Raw genomic sequence first — 17486 nt, forward strand, 5'->3', positions numbered from 1 at the left:
CTCACCATTAAAAAAAACTTATTAGTCTACAAATTTCTACCATCTTCAAAACACATGAAACTATAAAAAATGTTAATTTTTTCAATTTATCTTTAACTAATAATTTTAATAGAATAATAATACATTTTTATTATAAAAAACGCAAAAAAAATTTAAGCGCATTTTTGAAAATTACTAAAAAAACTAATTGCAACGTATTTCCTTTATTAATTTCTGCAATTCAAGATCATTTCGCTGCAGGAGGAGGAGGATACCGTTAGCAATATTGATTAGCCACCAACAGGAACAGCGAGATGGGAGATTTGAGGTTAATGTGAAAAAAAAAACAAAAAAAAATTACTAAACACTAAACATGCGTAGAAGGTTGTGTGAACGTTAATACTTATAGATACAATGCGTACATGAAGGGTATTAGTATAAAATAAATAAATAAAATAAAGCAAAAACTGGAAAAGCAATAGGCTTTTATTGAACTGTGTTGTAAGAACTCTAATTTATTTTTATTGCTATTACGTTAGTTGCTGAAAAATTAGATTTTAACTAATAAGCCGTAAGGTGTTAAGCAGTATTTATAAGAAAGTGAAAGAAATGCAGACATTTTTGTTCTCATTTTTAACACAACAAAACTAAACTTTTGCAAAAAATAAATAAAAAATATAGAGAGCTAAAACTATTTATATAGTAAACAAATTAAATGAATTGCATTACAATGAGCAACAACAACAACACAAAGTCAATGTAGACGAAAGGAAACTGAAAAAACAAAGGGGTTAAAAGCTGAACTATGCTTACAAATAAAAACAAACAACAATTTGCTGTTACTACAATAACACAAAAGAAAAAAGAAAATACAAATAAAATTATAAATAATATTAATAACGGAACTCAACTCAAGCAGTTGCTTACACACTTAAAAAAAAACTACACAGCAAATTATATGCGTAAGAAATGAAATGAAAACTCCCACCATTTGCTGCTGATTTTGTAAACTGAAGCTATTTTCTCTAACAAATAACAACAAAAACGCATGTATTTTATTCTAATAGTGCGCTATTGTTTGCCAGTGAAGAGAGAAATTTAAACTTTAAACTAATTAATGCTTTCGAAGGACCTTTTTACCATATATGCCGGTTAAAGAAGTAAAAACTGAATTTTAAAAATATGTTTACTAACTTTAGCAAAGGTTAAAGCTTAAAAGATAGCTAACAACGCGTAAGCCAAATCTTACGAGTGTAGCGAAAGCAGAACAAACTGGTATAAATAGCATAAACTGGTATAATTTCAAGCGAGATGAGTTGACAAGCGATTATACCATTTTAATGAGAATTACATGATCTCGTGTATCGAAATGTACTGTTTAACTTTGTTGTTCGCTTTATGAGTAAACCTTTTGACAAGAGATCGTGCCAAAAAATGGCGAATCGATAGCGGCTTGTATAACTTTGCTATTGCATTAAATATTGCCAGCAAGTATTAGTGCTTAACAAGCGGATTAGTAAAATGCTGAATCGTAGACAAACAATTCTAATTTAATTTTTTCTTTCTTAACAGCAACTGAAAGCTACTAGGAAATGTGCAAAAATTTAAGAAAATAATTTTATATTTTTATTTATTTATACTCTGTAATTAATATAATACTTTTTTGGAAGAAAATGAAATTATTAAAATAACTTCTTCTCAAAAATCGCACATATAGTATAGTTAAGAGAACAAGTTATATATTGTCAACAGTAGCATACTAGAATTATAGAAACAAGTCACTTATGTGTTTTGTAAAAGTTGAAATAAAATAATAATAATTTATTAAAATTAAATTTGATGAAAATCACACTTGTAATAAAAGCAATTGTTAAATAATTAACAATAAAATGATGATGCAATAAAAATTATAAAAATACAAAAAAACAAAAATGATAAAAATAAATGTCATTAAGAAAACATAATAAATGAAGACAATCAAATATTTGCAACACGCACTTACTCACACATACAGAAAAATATATAATTACATATACATATATAATTTAAGAAACATTTCCTACAAGCCAACCAACAGTAAACGGTTTATGGTAACATAATGTCAAAATTGACAGATGACACATACATACACATCTCTTACACAAACATATATATAGATTAGTCTGTAGTTGAACTATTTTTAGAGATTTAAATGCTTCTAAAGTCTTTTAAGTTAAGTTAAAATCAATTCTTTGCTTGTCTCTTTTGAATCATCAGCGTGAGACTGGTAAATTTCAAAGCAAAATCTGACAAATGACATCGCACTCATAACAGTCGATGAACTAGTTCGGCTTGCGGTTCATGCAATAGTGGTTAAATGTCACATTCAATGCGTTGTTTTTTGGTTTTGTTACTCAACCGCATAACTAGACATAAGGCACATGTAGTTGTAATTCGTAAGCTGTTAAGCTTAAATAGTAAAATTCCGTAAATTAGGATGTTTACGTCTCTAAGTGCAACTGCTACTAGTATTTACTGTAATGTGTTGTTCAAGTATTTCTGTTGAGAGCCGTATGTCGTTTAAATTAAGCCAATTAGATTGTAAAATAAATGTATGTTATGTATGTAACTGTAAATTAAAAAAAAAAAATAAATAAAAAACTTAAATAAATAAACGTATAACTTCAGTTGTTATTAAAACAGTTTCAACAAGCTCTTTAATGTTTTTCACTCTATTAGGCGTTTAGAAGTGCTTACTTGTTGTAAAGAAATATTAGCCAAGTGAATTCAAACATAAACGCGCAAGTTATTATACCGAAAATTATAGGAAACCACAGAGAATTTTCCTATAATAAGATTTAACAACTGCTGTACGTATAAACAGTAGTGTAACCGGTGATTTGCTATAAACTATATGTCTTACGTGCAGCCATTGTATAATGAATGACAGCCGCCTTGAGATAATCACAATTGCGCCGGCGTTAAAATAATATAACAGAGCGCAGCTCCAATTAAAAAGTTTATTTATTATTCTTATTGGTTTTTGCAATAATTTGCATTGCAAGTATTTCATCTTCAGTGTTAAAATGCAATACAAGACTGCTTTATGTAAGTTAAAGGATATTCATTAGTAAAATGGATAATACGACGCAACGTTTAATTCCACGCAGTGGATTACTGCAGGCTGCAACTAATTACAACAGATCCTCAAGTGAGCAGTTTAGTTTCGCATACAAATCGGACACCGGCAACAAGCCCAGCAAGATGGAAGTAAACCGTGTGTTTGAAAAGAAATTCCATTATCAAAAGCCAAAAGAAAATACTTGGAAGTTACCACCGCCAACTAAAGCATTTAGCGAATATTATCAGATTGATACGCTGCAAGAACTGAAGCCGAAATTAAATGATGTGAAATGCAAATTAAACAACTATACAATTGAGAATTGGAGTCTGCATACAAGACGCCAGGATCCCTCTAATGAGATACCGTGGCGCTTGAAAAATGAGACCAAGGCCGAATTTGTGACGATTGCTTGGTGTAAATTTTTTGAATGTCTACACTCCTACCCACTTGTAAAAGATGCGCATTTAAATTCGTTGCATTTGTGCGAATTGCCGGGCGCATTTATTGCGGCTTTAAATCATTACATGTATTCGACGTACAAAAGAGAGGAGGTGAGAATATACAAAATGAAATAAATCATTATGAGCAATGTATAATACTGTATAATATGTACTAATGTATGTGTATATTTTTATATAGGTACAATGGCGTTGGCTTTCTACGACACTAAATCCATATTATGAAGGCAACCCAACAAGTGGCATGATTTCAGACGATCGATTTATGTTTCACACATTTGACAATTGGTTGATGCATGATGACTTTACCGGTAACATTATAAACCGTAGTCACATCGAACAAATGCAGGAGCACTGCAAAAAACGCTTGGAAGACAATGTTCAGCTAATTACGGCTGATGGTTCAATAGATTGTGTTGATGCACCCGATTGTCAGGAAGAAGTAGTCGCAACACTTCATTTTGCCGAAATCACTGCAGCTCTGAGTATACTCGCAGAAGGTGGCTGTTTTGTAGTGAAAATGTTTACAATGTTCGAATCCACGAACGTATGTAAACTATTTTTACTGAATTGTATTTTTGAGGAGGTACATGTATTCAAACCCGCCACATCGAAGCGTGGCAACTCCGAAGTTTATATAATTTGCATTGGTTACCGAAAGCATACTGAGAATTTACCAGAGATATTGCAGTTGATGAAGGAAAATGTAGAATGTGCAAATATATTTCCGCTTTTCCCAAAATCATATTTGCCAAATGATTTCCTGCTCCAACATGAGATATGCGCACGACTTTTTATGAATTTTCAAATTGAAGCTATTGAATCGAATATACAGACCTACGAAGTAAAGCCTACGCGTCGTCAGGTGATTTATAAACAGCATTTCCGCACTGAAACGGCCAATGAATTTTACGCTCGCTACAAAGTGTGTGGCATCGCCGAACAAGATAAAGTTTTATATGAACATCAGACAACCGAAGAAAATTGCAAATCTGCGCCATTCTGTAGAGGTTCATACACAGAACGTGAAATGGCAAAGGAAACAACAATGGAAGAGAGAATATTTGCACTACATCGTACAATCAACAATTTAGAGAAAATATTAGATTTTAATTGTAATATAGAATTTCAGGAAGAATACAACACATCACAAACATCTACTCCTGAATTGCATATTTATAAAGGCGCTCCTTTCACTGAACTACATAGTAGTATTTTTGCACATCCTTATGTCATGCAACTGCATCAAAAACTTAAGGAAGTGTTAAGCCGTGATCCTTGTTACATGATGAAACCAAAATGTATTGCAGAGCAGGATGAAATACAGCTCAATAATCTTAATATGAATGGATACTCGCTTCTCCCTCGTGAATTCTTCATCCAATTGCTCGATACGATTTATGAAAAACAATCGCGTAAAATAGTGCTATCGAATGTGCTTTTTTTAACACACTTATCCGTTTCGGTACTGTATTCATTGGCCCTTTATATTTTTGGACATTTAACAATTTACACAGAGCCTAATTTCCAAATAGAATTGTTTGCCAAATGTGATAAATATACGCAGCAGCAAATGTCTACATTAAAAATGATACGCAATCTGCTTGCTGAGGATTCAAATGCTTTATGTATTATGCCTATCGGAAAATTGCATCGCAATAAGTTTGCCAATACATTAATGGATTACAATAATCAATTATTGATGAAAAATTTTAAATTAGCTTTAAATAATTGAAATTATATAAGAATAATATAATTTTTCTACTCAATTATACTAGAAATAAATAAGAATAAATATATGATAATGAAATCTCCAATAAAAAATATATATGTGTAAAGATTAAAAACATATAGATAAGATAATATGTAAATATGTATATGTATATATATATATATATCAATTGTTTCTCATACTTTAATTATTATTTTATTTCGAAATACGTGTTATTAAATTATCCATAGAGAGATTCCTAAGCAATGATATCGTTTTTTTTTTTTTTGTTTTAAATTCACCTATACCTTTAAATATTTCTAATTTATATAGGTAAATTTGCACAAATTTTATAGAAAAAAAATAAAACATGTACCTATTTATTCAAAGCAGTGATTTTAGGAATATAATCCACAATACAATGACTCATTTGGATATAATTGTATATGTAAAATTCGAGTTTCTTCCCATTGCTATAACCATTTACAATACAATTTTACAAACATGTCCAGTAGTTGGAAATATAATTCAATGCCAATGATTATATTTGTTTATTTTATATTTATATATGTATATATTTTTTCTACTTCACATGTAATTTTTTGGCAGCACTTCTCTTCTAATCTGTCGGTCGTTTTTCGCTATTCTTCCGGGTATGCTCTTCGGCATTTTTAATAAAACGCTTTCGATCTCGCAAGTACTCTTCAGCCAAATCTGCACGTAGAGGATGTTCGGGTTCCGGGTCATTAATTAATGCAATTAATGCCTGTACAACTTGGTCTGTACGTGTTGCAGGCTTCCAATTTTCAGTTGATATAATGGGTAAGCAAACCTGTCCCTTCTCATCGATATTTGGATGATAAATTTTAGTCTTAAATATTATCTTTGGCGGTTTAAATGGATATTCCGCAGGAAAGTTTATTTCAATACGAAATGCTCCTTTATTGTATGGAGCATTATCTGGTACAATTAAACCTGTCCAACGCAGTAGATTCTCCTCGTCCGCATTAATTTCACGAAATGATTTCAGACCACAAGCCTGTAGATCGGTCAACTCTTTGCGTAGTCTACGCGGTGCAGTCATCTCGTTTCGTTCGTGTAAAGATTCTCCTTCTTTAGCAGTAAAATTGAAGTGCTCCTCACGCTCTTTACGGCCGATTTTTCAATGTCAATTTCACAAATTTTATAAACTTCCAGAACTAATTTCCTTTTGTCCACCTTTTTATTCCTTTTGAGTGTTTATTTCGTTCTTTTTCCTTTTGACGGCAATGTCAAAACTTAAAAGCGAAACAGTGGTGCTTTTCATTTTCATTTACACATTTAAGGGAAATTTCTTGTAATGTCATCGGCACATAACACCAGTGTATGTAGATACTACAAATTAATATAAGGTTTATTATATTAGGATATACATATGTATATTGTATTGAAAATGAAAAGTATTATTCAAAATTCTCTTATTCTTGGTTTATTTTAGTTAAAAACAAGAGAGTTTTTACAAAATTATTACCAATCAGAAACCAATTACATGTAATTGGTCTAATTTAATTCAGCATGGATTTCTAGATTTCAACTGCACTCCACTCCATCACTCCCCAAAGTTTTTTTTTAATCTATTAAATTTTTTATTGGGACACTCCCACATATTTATTGCCCCTCTGTCCTGGATTGAGACAGTGCCGATTAACTCAGCGCGAGGCCTGTATCAAATACTGTCAAGAGGCCCTTGGTTTGTTAAAGGTTCTCAAGTTAAAACTTTTTTTGATTAAATATAGGCAAATTTAGAGGTAACACTTGCAACAACGACTTCTTTAAGCAAATCATGAGAAATAAGTATCTAAGTGCGCCAGGCAATTTCTACGTTTGGAAAAGATGATCTCAAGAAAGTCGTCGAGTGTAGTAGAGCTGGTGAAATGGTTGTACTTTGTATTCAGCTTACTTCGTCTTGAAGCTCATTTCCGATAATCTTCACAGCCGGTCAAATCTTTGGCTTCTCTGTCAATATCTGAAAATGTGAATCGGATAGCTTGGACGTAATCATGTAATGATTCCTATATATAATATATGTATACTGTATAAAGGTTTTGATCAGACAACTGCAGCGAAGCACTAGTCGCTTGCTAGCGTTATAGAATTCTGCTCCTCGCTCACTTAAGAAATCTAGTAAAGTTTGAGCAAGTTGCTCAGATGTAGAACATAACGCACTACCAGAGTCATTTGTCTGCATGCGATATTTCTGGAATATAATCCAATGAAACTGAATAATATTTGAATCACTTATTATAATTTTACAAATAATTTGATCTAGTATGTTTGAATGAACAGATGAACAAATTTCTCACAAGTTGTATTTGATAAATATGATGTATGTATGTATATCTTTTCCTTTATCTGCATAACTTTGAATATGTATTCATCGCCCCTCTACGATATCCAGGAATGTGACAATCGTTATTTTTTGGTAAATTCCTCAATTATTTATTTAGAGCGCTATTAAAAAGTTAATATATTATTTATAACAAATCAAGCAACCACAGATCGTGACTTAACTAAAAAATAAACAGTCGATTAACACGTCCTTAAAATAATTGCGCTCGATTTTAATTATACTGAAAAATAATGAAACTCATACAACAATACAAAATACGCTCAACACTGTAATCATTATCTGTTAATAAATTAATTTCCTCTCTAATAAATATAAACATAAACATATTTTAAACATAAATTTTTAATGTCAGATAAGATTGAACGTGACCAAATCGAGTTTTAGATTTTTAGGTGAGAGTAAAGCGTACATAGGTCTATCAAAATATTTTTACGATAAATTGATATTTTTTACGGTCGGACAGGTGTTGGACGCGAACCTCACACACCTCACAGTAGTCGCGCGGCCTGAAGCACTGGATTAAGCATCTTAGAAACCGGATAAAGGATATCTTTTAACTGTAGAATATATGTTTGTCCGTCCAAGAGAGGCGTTCGCCTAAGAGAGGGTCATTTGTTCTAAAAATTTAATCAGGTGCATGAAAAAATGTCCGCTCAAGGGAAGTTATGTTTATGGTATGTTATGGTATTTAGTATATTAAATGGAGATTGTCATCTTCTAATAGTATAATATTATCATTATTTATATAAAAAATATATTTCCGGGGTTATCGGTACTACGGCGACGGCTCAAGGTAAAGCTCTGTGTCGTTTATGCTTATGGAAGTTCCCAATTTACGACTTAAACATAACAAATTCCTTACGGAACATTTTTACAATAGAACTTAAAGTTTACGTGTAAAATAACTAATATAACCATATACATATGTACGAATGTAGGTATGTCTGTAATAAAAACTACCTTTGAAATTTCGAAATTATTTAGGGCGCACATGTTTTAAATGGGGCACTAAAAGTTCACGAGTTCTCTGAATTTCTATTTTTTTTTTTGTTTGTTTCGCCAATGCCAGCGTTGTTTGAACAGTCGTTTGACTTTCATGCGAAAAATCAACTAACTCCTACTAACCGCAATACTATATAAATCCGTGACTTTTCTAAGTCAGCATACACAACCAGTTCAGCGTTCAAGCGATCTAAACAATTCAGTTTTTAATTAAAATGAAATTTGCTCAACTCATTTTACCATTAGCTCTTTTAGGGCTCTTTTCATTAAAGCTTTCCCAAGCTGCGAATGAAACTACCCCGGCCCCGGTTGATGACCTCGATTATGGTGCACTCAGCAGTCCCGATTCCTATTCGTCATCATTAACACCGGAGGACAGTTATTCGGACTATTCTGATTATGGAGGTGGACCTAAGAGGTTCTCTGGAAATATCCGTTATACAGCGGTAAGACGTATAAGGAAATCTAACAACGGAGGTGGTAGTGGTGCTGGCGCAGCCAATAGGCGTGGCAATAGAAATGCCAACAGGAATCGCAATCGAAGAGGTAATAGAAATGCCAATAGGAACCGTAACAGGAGAGGTAATGGCAGAAAAAGACAAGCCGCAAAGGGTAGAAGGGCCAATGGTAAGCGACGGGCGAATAATCGTCGTGGTGCACCAGTTGTTAGAGTTGGATAAATTTGGAATATTGATTCTGTAAAAATGTTGTTGAATAAGCCTTGTTATTGGAGAAATGTTATTATGTAATAATTATTTTTAAATTTTAATAGAAACTAATAAAGAGTATGCACACAAAAACAGCATTGATTTTTATCATTAACTAATAAATAAGCAATTTTTAAATTTGAAACTAAACGAAACTCTTTGAAACGAGCGAGTGCTGCCTTTATGATGGCTTGTTGACAACATCAACGAAGAGATCATGTGCTCTCTTAACAAGTAGAAGAGAGGAGTTTCGAGCTAAGAGGGAGATTAAGCAAAAATGCATTGTGCGTATAATGTATGAATATGAATGCGTTTTGGTGACATGTAATGCATTTTGTAAGATAATAAAGTAGAATATTTTATGGTCCAATGAATTTCTTTAAATAAAACATTGTGTAACGAAATAAAAAGATTTCTCAGAAGCTTAGTTCGCGTTAAGTTCTCATTGTTACTTAACTTTCAGGCATAGTTCTTCTCTTGGCGATCGATGCACATCTTCTCGATGATATGATATTTTGAAAGATATTTTTATTTTTTTTTATAATTTCGTTTAATTCCGTAACATGAAAATATTAGTTAGAAAATCGAATATCTAATTCTATTTCGACCCTGACGTCGATGCTTTCTTTTCTTCTTCCTCTTCATTGTGTGTTGTTATCAATCGTTCAATTTCTTCTTTTTGGACCATCTTAATTACAGGGCGTTCATTACTTCCCAGAGTGGTAACTGCCATTTCCACTTTTTCTGCATTAATGCCCTCCATACTCTTAGCCAACACTTTAATAGCGATTTTCTTGGCTTCTTCGGTTGTAAGCCGATTATCAGCGTTATCGTAACTATTAATGTCAATATTTATTATTATATAATTACTTATTTATGTTTTACGTTTCCTTACCGGTTAGCAAGTTCTGTCTTCAACATAGACATAGCTACACCAAAACTTTTGCCGATGCAGGTTCCATTCCAGCCACTGTAATTACCACTCGGATCGGACTGATAGAGTTGAAATCCATGACGTCTATCGTGGCCCATGTAAAGAATCGATACACCAAATGGACGCTTACCACCATATTGTGTGTAGGCTTGCTTGATATCGCACAAATGCGAGACCAGTTGTTCAACCGGTATTGGTGCACCATAATTATATTGATAACGTTGTGCAATTAAACGCATTTCATTTACCAGAACATTGGCATCCGACGTAATACCAGCTACAGCAACACATAAATGACTTAAAAACGGTTATAGATTAGAAATCAAATATATAGTTTATATTGTCGACTTACTCATTGATCTTGTAAATTTTATCCTGGAAAATGTCGTTGTCTAATAATGGACTTGTAGTGTGGCATTCTGCAGCTATAACTATACCATCATCTGCGCGTATACCTAGGGCAGCGCCAGCACGAGAAATAGCTTCCATAGCATATTCCACTTGGTATAGTCGGCCTTCTGGGGAGAAGATGGTTGTTCGCGAATCATAACGACGTGCCTATGTTATACACAATAATATTTTTATTACAATGTCTAATTTGTGAGCATATAACACACTGATCACTTTAACTTCAAAATGCAATTTCTCAATATTTACTTACCATGTTGCTGTAGTTCAATTAAATTTTTTAATATTCACTTATTTCAGCAATGAAATTGTATTGTCATTCCTGCCGCTAAAAGTGTTGCCAACACAATTGATTCGTTGAAAATTTAATCAACTCTGAAATATTTGAGTGCTTACAAACAATAACATTAAAATAATCAAAAGATCACAGAACGATTTATCTATATCACGTACTGTACGAAGTGTTTTGAAGGTTTTAGTTTGAAAATAAAGATTATTGCTTTATAAAATAATTATATGACATATAATTAAATCGAGTTCATGTGAGTGAGTCACATTTACACATTTCATTAAATATGAGTGTACCCCATTTGCTTTATTTATTTTTTTAACGAGGTGGCAGTATTTGTGTACTTAAATGTGGTATTCACAGTTTTACAACTAAGAAGAAGAAAAATTAAACAATTTGATTTCAAATGAGTATTACGAACTGTATTTTGGCTAAAAATTAATTAATTTTAACAACTATGGGCGATTTAATTAATGTAAGTTTAACAAATAAACAAAAATACCTAATAATTACACAAGTTATACATACATATTGTCTACTCTGCAGCATTTTGATGCCTTTAAAAAGTTGGGGTTCGATTGCGCCAATCAGTGGATTCTCTATGATGACCGTTTCCAAAAATTCTTTAATTTTTTCACTGAAAATATAACCGATGTAAATATACTAACCGAACATGAAGTATTAGAATATGACGAATTAAAGCAAAGAGGAGAGTTGCTGGAACCCACTGAACGCACTGCGAAATTAAAAGAATTGGAAATAGCCAATCCAGGATTGCTGCAATACACAGAAGAGCAGATAACATTGATGTCTGATGAACTGCGCTTGCTAGAACATACCGAAGATTGTTATGCGACGCTCGTTGAGGATATGAGGTAGTAGTTGTATTAATGCTTTATGTGTAAAATATATACATATATACTTGTCACCGTAGGGGTACCAAGAACAAAATTAATTCGCAATTAGGAGATTTGGAAAATGAAATCAGTATTTTAACAAATAAAGAAAATGATATACTAAATGAATGTCAAAATAATTGTCGTCAACTCGAAGAGATGCAACTGGAGAATTACAAACTTTGCAACGAAGCCACACGTTGTTTCACGAAAGTTGTATGTATTATATATTCTATAATTCATAAGAAGTATAAACTACACAAATTCTTAATTATTGTTATTTTTTAATTGTTTACACTTCACAGCAATCGCCACCGCTCTTTATACATCAATTGCCTATCGATCAATATCTGCTCAAATGCGACACATTCATGCAATATTTTACTCTATATATGAAGGAGAATTTCAAAATACAGGTTTGCTGTACCTCAATCAATATTATTTTTCTTCTAAATAATAATCATAATAATATTTTTTAAAGGATTATAGCGAAATGGATTGCACCACAGCTGATCATTCAGAATTTTCAGACAAACTTCAATCCCTAGCTAAATCGTAAGAATATTGAAATTTTTATTCCGTTAAAAAATAGTGAAAAATAATAACGATTATTTTTCATTCTAATATTTAAAAGCATGGAATATTACACACTTAAATACATAAAGGAAAAGGCAAAAGCCAAGGCTACACAGTCGTTGATTGATTTTTTAGATCTTTCGCAAATACACGTTATAAGCCTTGCCGATATGGAGCATGAAACTCGTGAGCTAGAAATGATGAACGAGCACCATTTGAAGATTGCATACGACACGCTCTTGAACGATCTTACTTTGCAAATACGGCAGCATACCCAGCAACGCATGGAGTTGATACTCTATGAGAATACGAAATTAAAATTAGAGCGGGCCTTAAAGCGTCAAGAAACCGATAAACGTTTAACAAAAATTATCTCGGATGCATTATCGAATGCTGAACTAGTTTGGATTGCGATACAATTGGATTTAGAACGAAAACGCAATCGTTTTGTTAACACGGATCAATTGCACAGTGAAACAGATAATTGTCAAAAGCGCATTAAAATTATGCGCACCATTCAACAGAACAATGCAGCAGTTTTAGTGCATGGTGGACTCTTTACTAATACCTCGGCCGTAGCACTGTTGGATGCAATAGCGGAGCAATTATCGCGTCATCTAGGGCAGAAAGTACGCAGCGAGCCAAAATCTTGCCTATATGAATATGAGAAATTCACTAGACTTCTATCATATGCAATACAAGGGCTCATCGGCGGCAAAGCATACGCAAATGTTAATGCACAAATGGGCGATTTGTAAGTTCAAATATTAAAATAATTTTATTTTTTTTTTACTAATGCAATGACATGTTTTTAGGCTACGCATAGAATCTTTATTGCGACCGATGGTGTATGATAGTCCTGTGGAGGCACCAATGTTTGAACACGTACGCTTCCTCATGCCTATTTACAATGCCAAAACAAATCAGGAGCGTATTGATAAAACATTGCGTTATCTGCGTACGCAATTTCAAGAAAACATAGCTGAGCGATTAGTAAGCTTTTCTACACGTTTTTTCTAATTTATTTAATATAAACGTTTTTTTTTTCTTCTAATTTTACTAGGAAAAAGACAAATTGTGGCGCTACAGTCAATTGTTATGGATTTGGTTTTTAACCGAACCACGACGTATGATAATGGCCATTGAAGAGGCGAAGAAAGCTGCCTCCAAAGTGCCAACTATAGCTGGCATGAAGTCGTTGAGTGGCATAAAGAGAAAATGAAACTGTCATCGCGCTGGTGTTTGAATACATATATGCATTATTAACAAGTTAATTTATTAAAGTCATCTACAATTGTAATTAATAAATTTAAGTATCAATAATTATATTTACAAAAATAATTCAAACTCATTTCATAACGTATTTGAAGTGCGCGGAATTTCAAAAGTTGTGCCAAGTTTCGACTTTCTTACAGTGTACATTTTCTGTGTTCGAAGTTTCGGCTAACAAAGACAACAACAAAACAGTATTCCTAAACACTACAATGAGATACTTTCGCGCCAAAATGCTTGAGTAAACAAAATGAATTAATGAATTAAGCGGCCTGTAGAAACACTTGTGATATTGCTAACTATTGTTGTCAATGACTTTCGCTCGTATGCGCTCGTATGTATTCGTGTAATATATGTTCATATTTGTACTATTTGCCTTGTGGCGCAAGTTTCGCATAATCTTTCGTTTTTCGTTTTTTGCTTTTGTATTTGTATTTGTATTGCTGTTAGTTTTGCACGAGCGTCTTTAATGATGGAGTAAGTGACATGTTAATTGTTTTCAGCAAGTGTAATTGAGCGTAATTAATAGTATTAATGTATAATTGCACAGCTCATGATTGTGTATGTGTGTTGTTGTAATGAACACGATTTTGGAGATGCATATGCTCTCTCTTTATATGTATAGTTTTTAATGAACAAAATAGATTCTTTAATTTAAAAATAATGTCGTGTAATGCCGTGTATGTTTTATATGTCCGAGTTAAGTTGCTTTTTTCAAAGTTATCACAACTTCTTGAGCATTATTAAGAGTCGTTGTGTTTATGTTGTTTAGATGATATCAACAGGTATTCTGTCATTCTTCCGGAATAAGTAAGCTATCTTGCTCTGCTATAATTTTTAAGATTACTCCAAAATTATTATTTTATTTAAACGAATTGTTGAATGTTTCTTCTATGTTTCTATTGCTTTGTTAGCGGAAATTAGTAACTAAATATGGCTTATAAAGAGTATAGAGTAGAAGTAAAGAGAGAAGAGTAGAGTAGTAGAGTGATTTTAAGACATCTTTAACAAAGAGTAAAAGAAAATAAAAAAATATATTTTACAAATTCAAATAAACATAACGCATTGCACTTGACAATTTGAAATTCAAGTCTCCACACACACACACACGCACAGTACAACTTGCACACTGATTCATTCATTGCAAACTGAAATGTACCATTTAGTGTTTAAATTATTTCTCGCAGTCGAAGTCAACGAGCCAAACGCTGCCGCCGGACGTTTAATGGAAACTGTGTAATAAACAGTGCCGTTGTTGTTGTCACTGTCACTGCTCCTTTGCATAATTGTTATTGCCTTGGCTGTGTGTACTTATGTAAATCCATTGTTACATACATATGAGCACGAGCGTGTTTGCCAACTGTCGCATGCGGCGCTTTAAGTTTGCAGTAACACGCAAACACACACAGACACACACACACACAGCTCCATAGATTTGAGCGTAAGGCAATGAATGTACGATTTGCCAGCGCACAGCTACATAAGAAAGCGAAAGGATGCGCAGGAATGTAAGAAAAAAAGCACAAGCTTACGAGTATGTGTGTGTGTATGTATGCGCCTGCCAATCGCAGACGAAGCGACTATGTGCCGCTAGCGTATAAAAGCGCCGACAGGACGCGTACGCGACTCATTTGTATCCTGGCTCTTAAGGCGGCAGCAGCAACAGGAATTAGGAATTTATTGGCGGCAAAGTGACAAACATACAAAAAAAAACATATTTACTTGAGAATGTTTGTATGTCTATACGTATGTATGTGATTGTGTACAGTGATTTCAAAAGTGTATAAGCCGACATGGAGTTGATGAAGAATAATAATAACTTTAAATATTACAAATACATACAAACATATATGTGTGCATGCGTGCGAGTGTGAGTGAAGCTGTTTGACAGACTGTTGTGGCAACAAGTGTTTAAATCGACGCTGCGTATGAGCGATGGATGGCATGTGTTGTCGCCAGTGTATGTGTATGCGTGTGTGTTTCATGTGAAAGTGTCGAGCAGTCAAATGTGCTTGGACCGTGGTAACCGTTGAAGCAAGAAGGTTTTACTTTACGCTTAGAAGCCAACCGACAAATGTAATGAAAATACACACAAATAAATGTAGAAATAAATGAATGTGTGCGCTTTATTACAATGACTGCGGAACGCATGCCACAGGATGCCTTAAAAGTACTTCAATTTGTGTGAAATACAGTTAAGTGTTTAAGCAAATCACAAAAGCGAATTTACTCAAGTCTGTTGTTGATTTGCGTGCCGATTTGGTGACTGATTTGTGCTCATCCGTAACATGAAAGTGGAAAATTTTAATTGAAAAAAAAGAAAACAGACATTTATTTGTAGCAAAAATAAATAAAAAAAAATTATATAAATAAAAAAAATTAAAAAAGAAAGTACCATATATAAAAAATAAATAAATTTTATTATTTATTTTAAAGAAAAACTAAAAAACTCGAATATGAAAGTTAAAAAATACTGTAAAAATATGCTGTAATCATTGAATTTAAAAAATATTTCAGCTATCACACATTTGAGAAAAGTTAATTAACAAGCTTAAATATATTTTTTATTATAATTTAATTCAACAAAAACTAAAAAACCCAAAAAAATTATATAATTATAAAAATAATAAAAAAATAGTTGAAGCTATTAATAATTTAATAAACTAAGAAAGCACCACTTCAGTAAAAGAAAATTAATAAAATAATTTAAACTAAAATCCTTTTCATGTGACGTAAATAAAACCTAAGTGACTTCTAAATATAAATTTAAAACAAATTTTATATTATTTATTTTTAAATTGTATTTTTTTATTATTTAAAATAGATAATATAACTTATATAATTAAATTTTTTTATTGTAAAATAATTTTTAATAAAAATAATTTAGAAAAACTCGAAATTTTGTTTGAAAAGCTTGTTATATTTATTGTTATTTTTATAAGTTTTTTAATACATTTCAAGAAAATATTTTTTAGTTGAAATTTTTAGTTTTTTCCAAGTGTTAGGTTAACATTTATTAACGAAAAATTAAAGTTATTTAATTTTGAAGATTTTTATAAAAAACAAAAAATACAAAACTTTCAAATTCATTAGTCGATTCACTAAACAAAAATCAAAATATTTAAATATTGTACTTAATAATTCAAACACTTTTTCATAAAAACTTTAACTAAGTGCACGCGACAGTGTCAACGCTGAAACTTTAGCAACGGTAAATGTGGAAAACGCTTTAATACTGAATTAATTTCAAATCTATTTAATTCAAAAAGCTTTATGTTAAACGCTTAATGTGCTTACAAAGTGTTGAATTTAATAATGCGAAAGTAATGAAGTTGTTTGTTAGCCAGCAGTGGAAAGATTTGATTTTCGGTGTTAATTTAAATTACAAAAGTTACAAAGTTAAGAAAAGAAAAAGTGACAAAGAAAAAAAGAGAAAACATTAAAAAATAGAAAGTAAAAAAAAAATTAGAAAGCTATAAAATAAAAGCGAAAATAAAAAAAATTTGGAATAAATAAATGGGCATGAAATATATAAAAACAACAAAAAAAAAATTATACAAAAATTTAAATAAAAGAGTCAATCTCTTAGAATTTTACTCGGATCGATTTACAATTTTTGGAGAATATTTTAAACATATTGTACTATTTAAGAATGTAAAAAAGTAATAGTTGACATTTTGAAACCCATCTAACCCATTGATGATCTAAAATCTGATAATTGATTTGCAAGAAATATATATAAAGAGTTAGAAACGGTTGTTT

The 17486-nt window shown here is 31.9% G+C and overlaps 5 protein-coding genes across 7 annotated transcripts in view; 3 read left to right on the forward strand and 2 right to left on the reverse strand.

The window, feature by feature from the left end:
* LOC105211683 (protein qui-1) overlaps positions 1 to 2658 on the forward strand; it is a 118946-nt gene extending 116288 nt beyond the window's left edge. For both annotated transcript variants that reach the window (XR_008471641.1, XM_011183257.3), the window contains one exon: positions 226 to 2658. Coding sequence is in view for 1 of the 2 variants with exons in the window: in XM_011183257.3 (XP_011181559.1) it covers positions 226 to 260 (35 nt within the window). In the remaining variant the exon portion in view is untranslated. The remainder of the gene's footprint in view (positions 1 to 225) is intronic.
* Positions 2659 to 2932: 274 nt separating this feature from the next.
* On the forward strand, positions 2933 to 5623 carry LOC105211684 (cap-specific mRNA (nucleoside-2'-O-)-methyltransferase 2). 2 transcript variants are annotated; one of them, XM_011183262.3, is made up of 3 exons: positions 2933 to 3066; positions 3129 to 3633; positions 3722 to 5623. In XM_011183262.3, the coding sequence occupies exons 2-3, from the start codon at positions 3223 to 3225 to the stop codon at positions 5273 to 5275; spliced, it is 1965 nt and encodes a 654-aa protein (XP_011181564.2). In that variant the 5' UTR covers positions 2933 to 3066; positions 3129 to 3222; the 3' UTR covers positions 5276 to 5623. The 2 variants fall into 2 exon arrangements, with proteins under 2 accessions (XP_011181564.2, XP_011181562.2); XM_011183260.3 differs by having other exon boundaries at positions 2939 to 3633.
* Positions 5624 to 5758: 135 nt separating this feature from the next.
* Positions 5759 to 6554, reverse strand: LOC105211685 (ubiquitin-conjugating enzyme E2-18 kDa). The gene has a single exon (XM_011183263.3). It carries the CDS (start codon positions 6333 to 6335, stop codon positions 5871 to 5873), a length of 465 nt encoding a protein of 154 aa, XP_011181565.1. The 5' UTR covers positions 6336 to 6554; the 3' UTR covers positions 5759 to 5870.
* A 3303-nt stretch (positions 6555 to 9857) lies between these two features.
* On the reverse strand, positions 9858 to 11103 carry Pros29 (proteasome subunit alpha type-4). The gene is made up of 4 exons (XM_011183264.3): positions 10945 to 11103; positions 10636 to 10841; positions 10245 to 10580; positions 9858 to 10185 (listed from the first exon to the last, which is right to left on the reverse strand). The coding sequence occupies exons 1-4, from the start codon at positions 10945 to 10947 to the stop codon at positions 9948 to 9950; spliced, it is 783 nt and encodes a 260-aa protein (XP_011181566.2). The 5' UTR covers positions 10948 to 11103; the 3' UTR covers positions 9858 to 9947.
* A 196-nt stretch (positions 11104 to 11299) lies between these two features.
* Positions 11300 to 13778, forward strand: LOC105211687 (augmin complex subunit dgt3). Its single transcript, XM_011183265.3, has 8 exons — positions 11300 to 11455; positions 11527 to 11855; positions 11915 to 12092; positions 12182 to 12292; positions 12358 to 12431; positions 12511 to 13206; positions 13268 to 13445; positions 13516 to 13778. The coding sequence occupies exons 1-8, from the start codon at positions 11438 to 11440 to the stop codon at positions 13672 to 13674; spliced, it is 1743 nt and encodes a 580-aa protein (XP_011181567.2). The 5' UTR covers positions 11300 to 11437; the 3' UTR covers positions 13675 to 13778.
* Positions 13779 to 17486: the final 3708 nt, after the last annotated feature.

The sequence above is a fragment of the Zeugodacus cucurbitae genome, chromosome 6 (assembly GCF_028554725.1).
Source record: "Zeugodacus cucurbitae isolate PBARC_wt_2022May chromosome 6, idZeuCucr1.2, whole genome shotgun sequence".
NCBI classification, from domain to species: Eukaryota; Metazoa; Arthropoda; class Insecta; order Diptera; family Tephritidae; genus Zeugodacus; species Zeugodacus cucurbitae.